The sequence below is a fragment of the Mesoplodon mirus genome, assembly GCF_964341445.2.
Source record: "Mesoplodon mirus genome assembly, chromosome: 1".
In the NCBI taxonomy this organism is placed as follows: domain Eukaryota; kingdom Metazoa; phylum Chordata; class Mammalia; order Artiodactyla; family Ziphiidae; genus Mesoplodon; species Mesoplodon mirus.
In genome coordinates, this window is record NC_138976.1 from 208,650,518 (window position 1) to 208,669,574 (window position 19,057).

Genomic DNA, 19,057 nt, shown 5'->3' on the forward strand with positions numbered 1-19,057 from the left:
TGTGGCATGGGGGTTTTCTCTTCTCTAGTTATGGCACGCGGGCTCCAGAGTGCATGGGCTCTGTAGCTTGTGGCACATGGGCTCTCTAGTTGAGGCGCACAGCTCAGTAGCTGTGGTGCACGGGCTTCGTTGACCCGTGGCATGTGGGATCCTAGTTCCCTGACCAGGGATCGAACCCGCATCCCCTGCATTGGAAGGCAGATTCTTTACCACTGGACCACCAGGGAAATCCCCTAAATGAGGCTTCTTTATACTACTTTCTCTACATTTGTATTTTTTTAATTTTCATAGGAAAAGTTTAAAAAGTCATTTTTTAGATAACATCAGCTGAAAAAAAATGCACAACCTAAAAGGTGAGAATTATGTTTTATTCGGCGGACTTGCTGAGAACTTAAGCCCAGGATGCAGCCTCTCAGATAGCTCTGAGGGACTGTTCCGAAAAGGTAAGGGAGGAGCCAGGATATATAGGAGTTTTTACACACAAAAAAATAGGTAGCTGGAACATGAAAAGATTACTGTTAATACTGTAATAGCCTATATGGGAAAAGAATCTTTAAAAAAGTGGATATATGTATCTGTATAACTGATTCACTTTGCTGTACACCTGAAACTAACACAACATTGTAAATCAACTATATCCAATAAAAATTTTAAAAAAAGAAAAGAAAAGAAAAAGAAAATCCAGACATCTCAAGTTAATGAATTTAGCAGTTCTCTATGTATGGGAAGATTCGAGAGTCTGGGCTCATTAAATCATGGCTTTGATATGCACCTTAAATATCTAGGGCCAGTATCCTGGTTTTTTTCCATCCTGAATCCCCTCAGGGTGCACAGTTGGGGGCGAGTGCAGTGGCTGATGGATTGTTGACCACCACATCCTTTGTTTACTGATACGGCAGGTGACAACTTTCTTTGTCCACAATAATCAGAGAACTCTGACTATAGATTGAGTATCAGATGATATTAAGGAGTTACTGTAACTTTTGTTAGGTGAGTAATGGCCTGGGGGTTATGTGGGGGAAAACAGTCCACATCAGTTGGATTTGCATGCTAAAGTATTTGTGGGTGAAATGACATGGTATCCAAGATTTGTTTTAAGATATTCTAACTAAAACAAAGCAAGTGAGAAGAGATAAGGTGAAACAACACTGGCAAATAGTTGATAATTATTGAGACTGGGTGATGAGAGCATTTGTAGTTTCATTATAACATTTTCTCTACTTTCCTGTATGTTTGAAATTTTCTATAATAAAAACTTAAAAAAATAAATCCTCTCCCATTACAGGGAACAGTCTTGGAGTACATGACATGAGCCATGCATTATTCACATTGCAAAGGATCATGCTTTGTTTCAGCAAGTCCACCTCTGAGAAGATTCGTGCTTCTGGGCTTCCCCCTCTCCACTCACAGGAACTGTCGTATTCCTGCCAAGCCAGGATTTGAACTGGATATGGGATCTATGAGACAAGCTCTTTTTGGCTGGCATGTTCACAATGAGCTTCACCTCTGTGTTTTCTTAGAACTCCAGTCTTCCCAGGAGCCCTAAGTTGAGTGAGGGTCCAAAGACTGCCACTGATTATCGGGCCTAGTTGGGCTGGAGTCTGAAAAAATGATCCTGAAGGCTCAACTAAGTGGTCTGACCTCAGAGCTCTGTGGAAACACAAAGGGATCCTGACAGAAAGAGTGCCACTCAGTGACAGCCTCTCAGCTGTCCTCCCAAGAGTGCATCAAACAGTGTGGAACAGGGTGGCACAGGGGAAATATATGAGGTGTGGAGCCAAATCAACGTACATTTGAATCCCAGGTCTTCCACCTTCTAGCTGTGACAATCTGAAGAACTTACTTCAGTCTCAGTTTCCTCATCCTTATACTTTTAAGATAAACAAACCAATTTTATAATACTTGAAAAGCACTCAGTCCATGTGTGGCACATAAGTGCTTGTTAAATATTAATTACTGCTATTATTACAAAATCAGTAATCCACATAGAATGCAATTACTGTATCAAACATTATCTGACTTCACCAGCCCCTCAAGTCATCACCAACCCTGACACTCAATTCCTCACTCCCACTCCTCAATCTGCTTACTACAACTGTCAACTGCTGCACACTGACCTCCCCCCAGCAGCCATTACTCACACATCAGAATCACTGGTTCCCTTGTCCTGCTTCCCACAGGCCGCAATTGAGGCAGAAGATAGATGGGTTCCAGGCTAGGCGTTTACAACCATCCTCTGTTTATATTTCTTGAGGCAAGAAATCGATGGGCTCCAGGTTAGACATTTACAGCCAGCTTCCTGTTTACACTTCCAGATAGAAAGAACACAGGAACAGGGTAAACAGCTGCACTTTGCCTCCAGTGGACACTTTAAGATAACAGTAATGGCAGGGGCAGACAGGAGCTGAGTCCTGCCCAGATAAACGATAAAGAGACCACATATTTCTCATGTTTGAGGTCAAGGAGACCTCCCCAACTACACATGCGTATAAAGGCTCCTCAGGGGTCAAAAAAGGGAGGGGGCTCCACCCCATAATAGGTGGTGTCAACCTTCCCACAGGCTTCTGCACTGGAATTGATCTTGGCAAAAAGATGTGCATGCATGTGAGGGAGGGACCTAGGATAGGTCAGGTGTGGAAAAAGAAGTGAGATAACTGGTCAAAGATAAGCAAAGATCCAGAGGAAATGCTTTATATAAATGATTTAACCACCTCTTTACTTCACTCCTCCTCATTAGGGAGGATGCCCATACTCTTTCTCTGCGGGTGTGTATCTCTGCCTTGCTTCTGTCTTAACTACACAAACTGTTTCTCTATGTCTCTCCCACATGTTGTGCTGTGTCTTTAATAATAAACTTTGTACCTGTTTTTACGGTTTTTGCCTCCTTGAAACATTCTTGCTTTCAAACGGGGCAAGAGCCAGGGAAACTTTGCCCTTGCTGGTCTAGGGGCTAGGATTCTTGGTTTTCATCCAGGCTACCCAGGTCCAATTCTTGGGCATGGAACTAAGATCTCACTTCAAGCCACCACTCACTGCTCTCTCCACGAGATCACAATCACTCATTCTACAGTCCCTGATCACAGAACCTCCAACATCTCTACCTCATGGTCCTGGTTCTACATCAATCATGCCCTGAAAAGGAAAAACTCCTCCTGTGTGTTTTTCCTCTATTCTCAACACTTCTGGCCACCAAGTGTGTGTGCATGTGTGTGTGTGTGTGTGTTGTGTGTGTTGGGAGGAGGGGTCCCCAAACCAAGCAATTCTACAACACCAGCTGGGTGTCCTACAGTTTAACTCAGTTCTGACACCATCTACTTAAGGGTTAGCACTAGATCACACAGGTTAAGGACTTAGTCCTACGAGACTGTCCCCACCCCAACTTCAGGTGCCAATCACAAGTTCAGGTTACTTGTGCTCTGACCAACCGGTTATAATCAGAGGTTCCCACGACCTCCTCCGCAGTCTCCATTAATTTGCTAGAGCAGCTCATAGAACTCAAGAAAATATTTTACTTACTAGATTACCAATTTGTTATAAAAGAATATAACTCAGAAACAGCCAGGTAGAATAGAAGAGATGGTTATGGCAAGATACGTCGGAAGCAGTGCATCTCTCTCCCAGAATCTCAACATGTTCAATCCAGAAACTCTCCAAACCCCACCCTTTTGGGTTTTTATGGAGGCTTCACTATGTACAAATGATTGATTAAATAACTGGCCATTGGCAACTGATTCAACCTCCAGCCAGAGAGTGTGTTTCAAGTTCTAAAACTCTAATAATTTGCTTGGTTCCCCTGGCAACCAGCCCCCATCCAGCAATTCACTAGGGGCTTTCCAAACATCACTTCAGGTGTGGTTGAAAGGAAATTTTTATAGCAAAAAACCCCCACTAATTTCACCCTATCCCTTGGATGCTATTTCAAGACACAGCAACAAAAGAAGCCCCTATAGCCCTATCACTTAGGAAATAATAAAGGTGTTAGGAGCTATGTGCTGGGAACAGTGGATGAAAACCAAAATATATATTTCTTATTATATCATAATACCACATGTACCAATAACTGGCCTCCACACTGTTATCACTACTGTCGACTGAAAAAAAAGTGCACAGCCTAAAAGGTGAGGATTACTATTTATTCAGCAGAATTGCTGAGGACTTAAGCCCAGGATACAGCCCCTCAGATAGCTCTGAGGGACTGTTCCAAAGAGGTATGGGAGGAGCCAGAATATATATGGGTTTTTGCAAAACAAAACAAAACCAAAACCATCTAATTGGAACATCAAAAGATTACTGTCAATTAAAGAAAATCCAGACATCTCAAGTTAATGAGTTTAGCACTTTCCTGTATATGGGAGATGCAAGAGTCTGGGCTCACTGAAATCATTCCTTTGACATGCATCTAACTATCTAAGGCCAATATCCTGCTTTTCCCCATTCTGGACTCCCCTCAGGATGCACAGTTGGGGGTGGCTGCAGTGGCTGATGGCTTGATAGCCACACCATACTTTGTTTACTGAAATGGCAGGCGGTGTTCTTTGTCCACACTACCCACAATGCATCTCCATCAGTGATCCCAAGACTCCAATTCCAGACATACCTGCACCTGCGATGGACTCTGAGAAATCACCCAAGGACTCCTACCACTATCCACACCACTCACTAGGCCTACACCATTAGCCTTTCCAACAAATTTACACACAAACACGCACACCAGTTGGAGCTCAATCAGTGAACAAATCTAGGAATATTCTTGAATTTTAAAGGTAAATTTTGAAATCTAAAACACATCTAAATCTAAATCATGTGTGAAAGAACAGATTATTTACAGAAAAAGAATTAAGAAAATCAAGATGCCCCATCTGCAGTAATGAAAGCTACCTGACATCAGAAGTAGCATCTAAAGGACCACTTCTTTGTTAGGGCCAAAGACATTTTCAGAAATAAAAGCACTTGCAGAATATCTCTTATCATTACCTGAGGAGAATACCCACAAAAGTAGTCCAAACAAATGTAAAATAAATCAGATGAGAAACAGCAAATAGAAAAATTGTTCAGCAATAATTTTTGCAAGAGATATATAATTATTTAAAAAGATGATGATTATGTGATAAGGAGGCCATTAAACAGAAAATTAATAATACTATCCTATGACAAAACATTTTTAACTATCTCAGGAAAAAAACAGGATTTATCTGGGGTGTAGAATGGAAACAATGAACAAAAATTTCATCAATCCAATAAAAGTATGAAAAAGGAAAAGAAAATGAGTTAAAATAAATAGTAAACATTAAAACAGAAGGTATAAAAATCAGGTAAATCATTATTACACTAAACTGAAAAGGTAAAATTATCCTATTGACAAACAAAGACTAGGTTATAGGTTGGATTTGAGAAAAATAAAATGTATCTATTATAAGTAGTTAACCTAAACAATGAGACAAATAGAAATATAAAATAAAGCCCTGGGCAAAGATAAATCATCCAAATGAAATGAAAGTGAACGCAGGGATAGCAATATAAATACCAAAGTGAAATTCAAAATTGAAATTGCTTTTTGTTGAAAAGAGGGATCCTATAATAATAGCATCCAATAAATGAAAAAAAAATGATACAAAATGCATTAACCATTAGGTTTATGTATGTCTCTCCCCCAGACACGCACAAATAAAGCTAGCAAAAAAGCACAGAGAACTACAAAGTGAATTATTAGTGAGAGATTATTTTTATATATTTTTCAGAATATGATGGATCAAGTAGACCAAAAATAGGAAAGAAAAAAACTTGAAAAATACTAACAGGCTATATTTAATATACATTAAGAGAAGTTTGTACCACACAAACAGAAAACATACTTTCTTCTATAGCCATTGAACAAAGTTCAATGTAACTTGTGTAACTTGTCTTCAAGTAAAATCTTGACAAATTTTTAAAAGTTGAGACTTTGTAGTCTATAGTTTATGACAATATAATAAAATTTAAAATAAACAAAACATATCAATAATTTGGGAATGAAGAAACTCCAATAACTCAGGATCAAAGTGGAACATCAAACTGAAACTATACATTTCAAAGATAAAGATGTATATAAAAGAAACTTTATACCCCTAAACGTATCCAGTATAAAACTGGGAAAATAAGGGAAAGAATGACAATTTACATAAAATGGAGATAAAAGAGAAACTATCTAAAAAGAAAAAGATAAAATTAATATAAAAACAGAAGAGAGTATAAGCACAATCGGTACTTCAAAATGCAATAAAGTAAACCTTGAGATGACTGATAATAAAAAAGGGAAAGAAAAATGATACATAAATATTAGGAATGACACAGTAGCTACTAATCTGGATATGGAAGGGATCAAAAAATCTCTAGCAAAGTGTACCATGATAACGATAAAGAAAATTTTCACATACAGAGGTATGGAGAAGTCATTCTGGCTTATACATGGTTCTGCCTGAACTTGTGTGAACACACACAGCACATCTGCTTTAACAATTAAAGTAAAGAAGTCTGTTTCGAAGATAAAAATAAATAACTCCCTTCCCATGGCATCCCTTTCCTAGACACCAGGGTTCGGCCGTCTCACTTTATATGTACTAAATCTGGTGCTCTTAAAACCTTGAAGGAATATATCCCTGTCATGTTTGATGTATGATTTTTGTTCTGATAAGGTATAAGACTATGTTAAAAATCATGCTTCAACCCAGAGGTTCCTCAGAGCCTTCTGAGACGCTATCTCCTGCGCTACAGTCCTCAGTTTGGCTCAAATAAAACTCTTTTCTACTCCTATTATGATTACTTATTGATTATTTCCATCGACAACTTTTAAAATATCAGAAATAGAAACAAACCAGTAAGCAGAAAAAAGAGAGGAAATCAATGAAGATCTAGCATCCTTCCCCCTCAGAGCCTTCATTACTCAGGCCTCACAGTTATCCTCCCCACCCCCCACAGACACCGGGAATCCGTCCACAGATCCAACATCAAAGATCCCACAGACCCCTTCACTCCGCCTGGGAATCCACCATCATAGACCCCATCACTCCCACCCTATGTCTCCGCGGATTCACCATTAAAGAGCCCACTATCAATCCGCCGGGAAGCCACCATCAAGACCACACCGACCCCTATTATTCCATCCACTGACCGCCTCCATCACTGACCCGATTGTTCTTCACGGACATCAGAGACACCTCTTCACTCAGCCCTCGGAAACTCCCTGCACTCACCAGCCCCTCACCCACGCTCTTTCAAGACAGTGGTCATTTAATCACTGGAACGACAACAGCACCCACTTCCTTTTTCTGGATCCCTCCCTGTCCTTGCGGAATTCCTTAGGCGCCTCCTGAGTGTGCGCATGCTCAGTAGCGGCTTCTTTGCCAAAACTTGCCAGTATCCAACATGGCGCTCTGCTGAGCCCCGCCCGTCTCTAAATGTCTTAAATTTGAAGTCATTATGGCGGCGCCCCTGTAGTCACTCAGGCCTGTGGGCGGCCATGTTGAAGTGACGTAGACTTGTGTGTAATTAAGAGTTGTCAGGAGGAAAGGTGGACCAGAGAGGTATGTATCCTGGAATTAAGCCAGGAACAACCCAGAGCTCTGGGTGACCAGAGTCGGTCACCCCAAACAGCCCCAGGCCTTTCCCCTACTCCTGTGGCTTCAAACACCATCAAACAATAAGATCTAATCAGCAATTATTAAACACTCCACCCCCAAACAGTAGAATAAACATTCTATGCAAGCACCTATGGAGCATTTACCAAGGGATATCATAAGCTGGACTGTAAAACAAATCTTATCAACTTTAATAGAACTGAAATCTTAGAGAGTATTGGTGGAAATAATAAGTAAATAATCTAAAATAGGAATATAAAAGAGTTCTATTTGAGCCAAACTGAGAACTGTAGCCCAGGAGACAGCTTCTCAGATAGCTCTGAGGAACCACTCCCTTGAAGCATGGTTTTTAGCATAAGCTTAAACCTTATCAGAACGAAGAGCATACGTCAAACATGACAGGGGTATATTCCTTCAAGCTTTCAAAAGAGACAGATTTACTACATATACAGCGAGACAGCAGGACCCTGGTGTCTGGAAAGGGAACTTTATCTTCGAGGGAGTGTTAACATTGGATGCTATAGGAAGGGAGTTATTTATCCTTGTCTTTGAAACAAACATTCTTTACCTTAATGATTAAAGCAGAAGCACTGAGTGTACTTGACAGGCCATGAGTCAGGCTTCTTTAGTTCACCCAAAGTTCAGGCTGAACCATGTATAAGCCAAAATGACTTCTCCATACCTCAGTATGTGAAAATTTTCTCCAACAAGAGTATGTTCTCTGGACACGATAGAATCAAACAAGAAATCAGTAACAGAAAGACAATGGGAAATTAACACTTGTAAATTAAACAACACAATTCTAAATAATCCATGGGTCAAAAGAGAAGACTCAAGGAAATTTTTAAAATATATTGAAATGAATGAAAGTGGAAACAAAATGTATCAAAATTTGTAGTTGGCAAGTAAAGTAGTGGTGAGAGGAATTTTATACTGCTAAATGTTTACATTAGAAAAGAAGAAAATTCTCGAATCAATAACCTAAGTTCCCACATTAATAAACTAGAAGAGGAAGAGAAAAAAAAAGAAGGAAGTAAATAATAAAAATATGAGCAAAAAACAATAAAATTAAAAAAAGAATAAACAATACAGAAAACAAAACAATAAGCTAGTTCTATGGGAAGTGTGATAAAATCGACAAGCCTCTAGAGGAGACATAAGTTACCAAAAACAAGAATGAAATGTAAGATACCACTGTAGATCCTACAGATAACAAGAGAATACCAATAGAACTACCATATGACCCAGCAATCCCACTACTGGGCATATACCCTGAGAAAACCATAATTCAAAAAGAGTCATGTACCACAATGTCCATTGCAGCTCTATTTACAGTAGCCAGGACATGGAAGCAACCTAAGTGTCCATTGACAGATGAATGGATAAAGATGTGGCACGTATATACAATGGACTATTACTCAGCCATAAAAAGAAACGAAATTGAGTTATTTGTAGTGATGTGGATGGACCTAGAGTCTGTCATACAGAGTAAAATAAGTCAGAAAGAGAAAACAAATACCGTATGCTAACACATATATATGGAATCTAAAAAAACAAAAAAAGGTCATGAAGAACTTAGGGGCAGGATGGGAATAAAGACACAGACTTACTAGAGAATGGACTTGAGGACACGGGGAAGGGGAAAGGTAAGCTGGGACAAAGTGAGAGAAGGGCATGGACATATATACACTACCAAATGTAAAATCGATAGCTAGTGGGAAGCAGCTGCATAGCACAGGGAGATCAGCTTGGTGCTTTGTGACCACATAGAGGGGTGGGATAGGGAGGGGATATGAGGATACATGTATATGTATAACTGATTCATTTTTGTTATAAAGCAGAAACCAACACACCATTTTAAAACAATTATACTCCAATAAAGATGTTAAAAAAAGAGGATACCAAAAACCATTCTATACACATAAATTTGACAACTTAGATAAATACACCAATTGCTCATAAAAGCACAAACTCCAACAACTTTCACAGCAAGAAATGAATATGTTGAGTAGCTCTATAATTGAAGTCAAAATTTAAACATCTGAAAATGAAATCTTCAGGCCCAGATGTCTTCATTGGAGATTTCTAACAAACATTTAAAGATTAACACAAATTCTACACGATCTCTTTCAGAATAAACAATTAAAAGGAACACAGTCCAACAAACTTCATGAGGTCAGTATTGCCCTGATACCAAAATGAAAGACAGTACCAAAAAAACAAAAAAAGAATACAGATCAATATACTTCATGAGTGTTGATAAGGAAAAAATCCTTAACAAAGTATTAGCAAGTAGAATTTTTAAATATGTTAAAAGTAAAATTCAGCTGAGTAAATTTTAAAGATCTTATTGGCTTTATTCAACGATTCATGAATCTGGCAGCATCCAACGTAGCAGATAGAAAGGAGCTCTGAGAAGCTGTGCAAAATGAAATTTTTTATGGGCAGAAGAGAGCAGGAACAAGGAAGATATTTATATTAGGCAGAAAGCAGATTGGTTATTGCAAGATTAGTTTCCTTTAGGGAATGACAGGGGCTATCAGGCAGATTACCTAACAAGTGCTGATCAGGTGATTCCGTATTGACTGGTTTAAGATTTTATTTCTTGGAGAGCTGAAACTGTAATTAAGGTATGTGTCGATTTGGTGACATGATGTTTAGCATAAGTGACTCCATTTTGGGCCTGTTATTTTGTTTGTAACAAATATATAAAAATAATCACACACTATTACCAAGTGGTGTTTATTAAGTCATGGAATAAATTAAACCAATGTAATCAATCATTGTAATCCATCATATTAACAGGATAAAATTAAAGATATTACATGATCATATCAATTGATGCAGAAAAGGCATTTGACAAAATTGAACAGTCATTTCTTGTTTTCTTTTAACTGTCAGGAATTAAGAGTAGAGGTGAACTTCCTAACTTCATAAGTTAGGGGGGGAAACTATAGCGAATATCAAATTAAATTATGAAAGACTGAATGCTTTCCCCCTAAGTTTGGGAACAAGGCAAATATGTTTGTTCTCACCACTCTAATTCTACCTAGCCCTGGAAGACCCAGCCAGCTCAATAAAATAATTTTGAGACAAAATATAGTGGAAATCATTCTACTCATTTTTTGGACTTATTATATAGCTACAGTAATCAAGACAGTTTGATATTAGCAAAGAGACAGACAGTTCAAAGAAAAAGAATTGGGAACCCAGAAATAGTATGCAAGTACAGCCAACTGATTTTTGACAAAGGTGCAAAAGCAATTCAATGGCAGAAGGATAGTCTTTCCAACTGTAACAGAGGAAGAACAGAACTAACACCATGTTGGAACAGCCTCCCTCATTTTTCAGCTTATACTCCATTACTCTAGTCTTGCACATAAAGAGTTAAATATTAGAGAAATATTGCTTGTGCCCAAATAGCTCATTAAGTTCCCTGAGGAAAGTTTCCATCCCCTGGTCCCGAGCTAGTATGGCTACTACTTTTTGTAGATAAGTTCGCTTTTAGCCCAGAAATCTTGCTAATAAGCAGAGATAAGAATAGTAGAGTAAAAATAACTGCTAACAATTTTAAGTTTTTACAGGGGGCTTGTGATCCAGCCTACATGAGCAAGCAGAAGGACAAAGAAATGTTATGCTTCCCTTGAAGGCCAGGTGACTCCAAGAAGCCTGCATTCCACTTTTACCCTTTAATCTTGAATCCTCCTGCTTCCCCTTTCCCTGAACATAAAAGAAGCCTGAATTCTATTCCAAGTTAAGATGGTTCTTTAGGACATTATCCAGCCATCTTCTCAATTTTCTGACTTTCCAAATAAAGTCGCCATTCCTTGCCCCAATACCTTGTCTCTCGACATATTGGCCTATTGTGGGCAAGCAGTACAAGCTTAGACTCGGTGGTAACACAACAAATGGTTCGGAAGCTGTGATATTGTGAGTTATAAAAAGAAATATATATATTTGGTCTTCTTCCCCACTCCTGGCACAAAGCTACTAAAACATTTGGAATTTCCTGAGTGATAAGAATGAAAAAGTTGTCTTTTGTTATGTTAATGAGGTGATTTTGGGAAAACACCTAAGGATGGGGGCTAGTTATCAGGGGAGCTAACCAGGGGCCCCTGACCTCCTACCTAACTTTCAGTCTCACCCCCACTGACCTCCAGGGAGGGGAGAGAGTCTGAATCAAGCACCAGTGGCCAACAATTTAATCAATCATGCCTATGAAATAACACTTCCATAAAAATCCAGAAGGGTGGGGTTCAGAGAGTTTCTGCATTGGTGAACACATGGAGATTTGGGAAGAGTGACGCTCTCAGAGAGGACATGGAAGTGCAGTGTCTATTCCCTATACCTTGCCCTTTTATAATAAACTGGTTATCTAGTAAGTAAAATGTCTCTCTGAGTTCTGTGAGCCACTCTAGCAAATTAATGGAAACCAAGGAGGAAATCACGGGAACCTCTGATTTATAGCCAGTTGTTCAGAAGTACATGTAACAAAACCTTACTTACCATTGGAATCTAAAGTCTGGGAGGGAGTAGGGGGGAAACAAAAGGGGGAGCATTTAACCTGTGAAATGCTACTATCTCCAGGTAGAGAGAAATGTACACTTTAAATTTACACAATGTTATATATCAATTATTTCTGACAAGGGATTAATATCAAGAATATATAAAGAACTCCTACAACTCAATAGCAAAAAGACATAATTCAATTAAATAATGGGAAAAGGATCTGTATAGACCTTCATATGTGTATATAATGGAAAATTATTAAGCCCTAAAAAGAAGGAAACACTGCCATTTGCAACATCATGGATGGACCTTGAGGGCATTATGCTAAGTGAAATAAGTCAAACAGAGAAAGACAAATACTGTATGATCTCACTTATCTTTGAAAATTTTAAAAAGAAAGAAGGAAAAAATTGAACTCAGACAAATTGGTGGTTTCCAACCATGGGGGTGGGGGTGGTTGAATGAGGTGAAGGGAGTCAAAAGATACAAACTTCTGGGACTTCCCTCATGGCACAGTGGTTAAGAATCTGCCTGCCAATGCAGGGGACATGGGTTTGAGCCCTGGTCCAATGAGCCCTGGTCCAGGAAGATCCCACATGCCACGGAGCAACTAAGCCCCTGCGCCACAGTTACTGAACCTGCACTCTAGAGTCCGTGAGCCACAACTACTGAACCCGTGTGCCACAACTACGGAAGCCCACATGCCTAGAGTCTGTGCTCCACAACAAGAAAAGTCACCACAATGAGAAGCCCCTGCACCGCCATGAAGAAACCCCTGCTAGCCACAACTACAGAAAGCCCACGCACAGCAACAAAGACCCAATGCAGCCATAAATAAATACATACATACATACATACATGCATACATTTATTTTTTAAAAAAGGTACAGACTTCCAATTATAAAATAAAAGAGTCCTGGAGACAATAATGTACAGTATGGTGAAAATAGTTAATAATAGTGTACTGTATATTTGAGAGCTGCTGAGGGTAGATATTAAAAGTTCTCATCACAAGAAAAAAATTGTTACTGTGTGGTAATGGATACAATTAGACTTATAATAATGATCATTTTGTTATATAAATATGTATGTATGTATACATATATATCAAATCATTATGTTGTACACCTGAAACTGATATGTTATATGTCCATTATATTACAATAAAAAACTGTAATTGTGTGAGATGATGGATGTATTAACTAATCTTGTGTGGTAATCATTTTCTAATATATATGTGTATCAAATCATTACACAGTACAGCTAAAGTTTACATAATGTTATATATTAATTATTTCTAAATAAAGCTGTGGATTCAAACTAAACAAAAAAAAATTTTAAGACACAAATAGATCAAATTAAAGCAACAGAGAAAGATATTGCATGCTAACATTAATCAAAATAAAGCTAGAGGTTTTGCACAGCAAAGGAAATCATCAAAAAAATGAAAAGAGGGGACTTCCCTGGTGGTCCAGCAGTTAAGATTTTGCCTTCCAGTGCTGGGGTGCAGGTTCGATCTCTGGTCGGGGAGCTAAGATCCCACATGCCTCATGACCAAAACACCAAAACATAAAACAGAAGCAATATTGTAACAAATTCAACAAAGACTTTAAAAATGGTCCACATAAAAACAAAACTTTTTAAAAAATTAAGACAACCTACTGAATGGGTGAATATATTTGCAAATGATATTACTGATACGGAGTTAATATCTAAAATATATAAAACTCACTATCAAAAAACAAACAAACAAACAACCCAATCTAAAAATGGGCAGAGGGAAATTCCCTGGTGGTCCAGTGGTTAGGACTTGGTGCTTTCACTGCCTTGGGCCAGGGTTCAATCCCTGGTCGGGGAACTAAGATCATGCAAGCCATGTGGCATGGTCAAAAAATAAAAGGGGGGAGGGGGTAGAAGATCTGAATAGACATTTTTCCAAAGAAGACTTACAGATGGCTAACAGGCAGAGGAAAGGATGCTCAACATCACTAATCATCAGAGAAATACAAATCAAAATTGCAATAACAGGGCACCGCATCGGCCCCGCCACCTCTCGGCGACCTGCGAAGAGCCCCGGAGTAAGATGGAAGAAGCTGAGCAACAGCAGCGGCGCAGAAAAGTGGAGGCCGGGAGAGCGAAGCTTGCTCACTTCCGACAGAGAAAAACAAAAGGTGACTGTGCGCATTCGAAGAAAACGCCGGCGAAGAGGAAGGGCGCGGCTGTCGATGCGCCTGACCAGGAGGAGAGTCCAGTAGCTGAGGCCGAGGCCAGCGGACTCCTAGGAGGCCGGGACGTTGGCAAGAACACGTCGTGCAGCGACACCCCTGATGGCGCAGGAGTCCCTCAGCTGCAGGAGCCCGGTGGAGCGGGGACGCCGCAGAAGCTGGAAGGCGACGGTCCGGAGCAGCCTGGGGTAATGACGAAGGAGCTGGAGCTGGAAGTGCTGCGCCTGAGCTTGAGCGACATGCACACGGCGCGGCTGGAGCTGACGCAGGCGCACCTGCAGCGCGAGAAGGAGGCGGCGCTGGCCGAGCTGCGTGCCGAGCTCGCCGGGCGGCACGCGCAGGAGCGGGCCCTGCTTCAGAGCCGCGCGTGCCGGGAGCTAGAGCTGGTCCGGGAGGAGGCAGCTGAGCTGAAGGAGAAGCTACAATCAGAAATGGAGAAAAATGCCCAGATGATAGAGACCCTGAAGCAAGACTGGGAATCCGAGAGAGACTTGTGCTTAGAAAACCTACGCCAAGAATTATCGGAAAGGCATCGGTCAGAACTGAAGAATTTACAAAACCAGTTTAAGAAAGAATTGGCAGAACAGAAGGCTGAGTTGGAGAAGGTTTTTCAAGGCAAAAATCAGGCTGAATTTTCCCTTCAGACTCAGGAGGCTCAGCACGAGGCGGCCCTGAGCAAGTTACGCGCGGACCTGCAGCTGGAACACTGCCAGTACGTGGAAGACCTGGAGCTGAAATTCAGAGAAAAGGAAAAGGAAAAGCAGCTTGAGTTGGAGGAACTGCACGCCTCGTACGCAGAGCTGCAGGCCCAGTCACAGGAGGAGATCCGGCGCCTGGGGGCCCAGCTGGAGTCTGCGAGGTCCAGCGGGCAGGAGCCGAGCGAGTTACCCAAGCAGCTCCTGGCCCGAGCGTCTCACGTGGAGGGGCTGGAACACCTGACGTGGGACTTAGAGCAGCAGCAGCAGCAGCAGCAGCAGGAGAGAACCAGGCATGAGTCTGAACTGGAACAGCTGAGAATCTCTTCTGAAGAGAAGTTGAGGGAGGCTGAGAGGGGCCACCAGGAGGACCCGACCCTGTTACACCAGCGGCTGCAGGACGGGAAGGACGGCTCCCCGCCGGAGGCTGTGGGAATCAGTGCCTGTTCAGAAGAGACATCTGAAGGAGAAGGAAGAGACCGTCTTGATGAACTTGGCCTTCAGCTGGAGCAGCACGAGGAGACACTGGGGTTGCACACACAGCTAGAAGAAAACCACCAGCACCAACTAGCAGCGGGGAAGTCCTCCCAGGAAGTCCAGCAGGAGGCGGGCCTCGCGGGGACCCAGGTGTTGGAAGGGGAGCAGCATGCGGGGCCTTCGGAAGAGCCCGGCCAAGAGCTCGCCCAGGTGCCCCTCCTGTGTGCACACAGCACGGCCTTGGAGGTGGCAGCCGGAGACTTGGGTCTGGAAACCATGCACAAGGCTCATCTCCTGCTTCTTCTCACGGAGCTCAAGGAAGAAATCGACCTCTTAAAAGTAGAAAATAGAAATTTACATGAGAAATTGCAGCATGAAATCCGCCTAGAAGAGGACTCTGAGCAAGTGAAATGTACTTCAGTTGAAGCCCACCAGGAAGCACTGAAGAGCGCTAAGGAGAAGCTTGAGCTAATGAGACGAGAACTCGGCGAGAGAGAGGCTGAGTGGAAAGTCACGAGTGAGGACCCGAGGAGAGGGGACGAAGAGAGGCTGACGCAGCTGCTCCTCGAGCTGCAGGAGCAGGCTGAGTCCGAGAAGCTGTCCATGATGCACAGGTTTGAGCTTCGAGAAGCCGAAATGAGGCAGCTGCAGGACCAGCAGGCGGCCCAGATCCTGGACCTGGAGGGGTCGCTGATGGAGCAGCAGGGCCGCCTGAGGCAGCTGGAGCTGGGGCTCTTGGGGGACGAGTCTCTGCAGTGCAGCCAGTGTGGCCGGGAGCTGGGCGGTGGTCTGGCCCCCATGGACCGGGACCACCTGAAGGAGGACTGTGCCCTCCAGCTGAAGCTGGCCCAGAGCAGGTTTTTAGAAGAACGTCGAGAAATCACAGAGAAATTTGCCGCAGAGCAAGACGCCTTCCTGCGGGAGGCCCGGGAGAAGCACGCCCGCGAGCTCCAGCTGCTCCAGGAGAGACACCGGCAGCACATCCTGTCTTTGACTGCGGAGTTGGAGACCCGGCACCAGGCCGAGGTGGACGCGCTAAGGGCTTCTTTGGAGCGAGAGTGGGGGGCTCTCTCAGAAGCCCGTGTGGCTGAGCTGCAGACAAAACACGCTGCGGAAATCAGTGCTTTGGAGACCAGACACGCGTCACGCCTGTACGCTTTGGAGTCGCGTTACCTGTCTGAGATGCAGACCTTGCGGGGCCTGGAGCTGCCGGGCCTGGAGGAGCAGCTGCAGAAAGAGGGTGCTTCTCACCACGTGGTCTTGACTTGGGTGTTAGATAAGCTGAAGCTGAAACACGATGAAGAGCCTCAGTCCACAGAGGACGGCCTGAGAGCGGGAGTGAACACAGAGCACGTGGAGGGTGTGAGAGCCTCTCGGCTGCGCAGAGCTCGCCAGGTGAGGTGCGGGGCTTTGCCCTTCCCCAGGACTGGTGTCTTCTATTGCCCACATGTGTCAGCTGCACGTGTGTGTGTGTGTGTGTGTGTCCCAGGGACAGCAGTGGGTTTCCTGGTGAGGCGGGTACACAACAGTGAGTTTTATGCGTTTTTTGGTCCCAGGCTCCTTGATGAAGGCTTTGGATCTCTGATCCTGGAAAAACGTGCGCCTGTGCCTGCGTACAGCGTTCCCTGTGAGATTTCAAAGGGTTCAGAGTGCTCCTCAGGACCTCTACCGATTTCTGTGAGATTAAACCCTTTGTCCTGTGTCGAGCAGCAACTGTCCCCTTGGCAGGTGCTTTCAGCTGTAGTATGAAAGGAGCTTCTGGAGACAGCTCCATTGCCCTAGCCAGCGCTCCCCTTTCCTCATCTGCAGACCTATGGCACTTGTACGTCGTGAATAGGATGCATTTATTTGGGTAGAACGTCATCACGTAGCAGGAATTCAGTGTGGGGACGGGCTGCTCTGTGCCCATTGGGCCAGGTGTGCATGCCAGGCACTCAGGAATGATCCTGTTCTGGCGCCTTCATACTTTTGTCACGTATTTAAGAAGTAGATATTCAAAATTACAAAGCAGGAAATCTCAGCCTTGTGAGAACACAAGTACCAGGTAGAATCTTCGCTCGTGACTGAGACGTGCTTTATGGGATGTTCCCAGGGGGGTTTTGTCCTTTGCTCCTGGTTTAGCGTGTTTACGGATGGAAGGAAGAGGGCAGCCTAGTGCTGAGAGGTGTGGTGGCTTCATTGTATGCTTCGGCTCTGCCTGTTCTGTGTGGTCTGCAGGCGAAATCTTGTCCTTTTTTTAAAAAAATGTTTATTTATTTATTTTAAAAAAATTGCAATAACATACGACCTCACACCTGTCAGAATGGCTACAATCAAAAAGAACACAAATAACAAATGCTGGCAAAGATATGGAGAAAAAAGGAACACTTGTACACTGTCGGTGCGAATGTAAATTGGGGCAGCCACTGAGGAAAACAGTATGGAGGTTCCTCAAAAAACTAAAAATAAAACTACCATATGGGGCTTCCATGGTGGCACAGTGGTTGAGAATCCGCCTTCCAATGCAGGGGATGAAGGTTCAAGCTCTGGTCCGGGAAGATCCCACATGCCACGGCACAAGTAAGCCAATGGGCCACTACTACTGAGCCTGTGCTCTAGAGCCGGCAAGCCACAACTACTGAGCCCACACACCTAGAGCCCCTGCTCTGCAATGAAGAGTAGCCCCCGCTCACCACAATTAGAGAAAGCCCACACCCAGCAATGAAGACCCAACACAGCCAAAAATAAATAAATAAAATAAATAAATTAATTTTTTTAAAAAAAGCTACCATATGATCCAGCAATTCTACTTCTGGGTATAAATCTGAAAAAAATGAAAAAACTTAATTCAAAAAGATACATGTACCCCAATGTTCATAGCAGCATTATTTACAATAGCCAAGATATGGATGCAACCTAAGTGTCCATCAATAGATTGAATGGATAAAGAAGATGTATGAATATCTATATATTCACACAGACACATATACATACAATGGAATACTACTTAGCCATAAAGAAGAATGAAATCTTGCCATTTGCAACAACATGGATGGACCTTGAGGGTATTATGCTAAGTGAAATAAATCAGACAAAGACAAATACTGTATGAATTCACTTATATGTGGAGTCTGAAACAAATGAACAACAACAAAAAAACAAACCAGAAAGACTCATAGATACAGAGAACAAACAGATGGTTGCCAGAGGAGAGGAGGATGGGGGGTTGAGTGAAATAGGTGAAGGAGATTAAGAGGTACAAATTTCTAGTTACAAAATAACTGAGTCATGGAGATGAAATGTACAGCATTGGGAATATAGTCAATAATATTGTAATAACTTTGTATGGTCACCGATGGTAGCTAGACTTACTGTGGTGATCATTTTGTAATGTACAGAAATATTGAATCACTGAGGTGTGTACCTGGAACTAAAATAGTGCTGTACATCAATTATACTTCGATTTTTTAAAAGGATATATAATCACAGTATTCTAAAAGGTTCTGCAGTGAACTATATTTACATTGTTATAATGATGTAAACACTAATTATGATATAA

At 42.2% G+C, this 19,057-nt stretch overlaps 1 protein-coding gene across 6 annotated transcripts in view; it reads right to left on the bottom strand.

Annotated features, from left to right (window-relative positions):
- ZNF484 (zinc finger protein 484) overlaps nucleotides 1–7,333 on the bottom strand; it is a 29,867-nt gene extending 22,534 nt beyond the window's left edge. For 2 of the 6 annotated variants that reach the window (XM_082623367.1, XM_082623371.1), the window contains exons 1-2: nucleotides 7,164–7,330; nucleotides 2,142–2,308 (exon numbers count right to left, since the gene is read on the bottom strand). Coding sequence is in view for 1 of the 6 variants with exons in the window: in XM_082623366.1 (XP_082479492.1) it covers nucleotides 7,164–7,184 (21 nt within the window). In the remaining 5 variants the exon portion in view is untranslated. Of the gene's footprint in view, nucleotides 1–2,141; nucleotides 2,309–7,163 lie in introns of all 6 variants that reach the window. The other 4 variants (XM_082623369.1, XM_082623368.1, XM_082623370.1 and 1 more) reach the window with 4 other exon arrangements.
- Nucleotides 7,334–19,057: the final 11,724 nt, after the last annotated feature.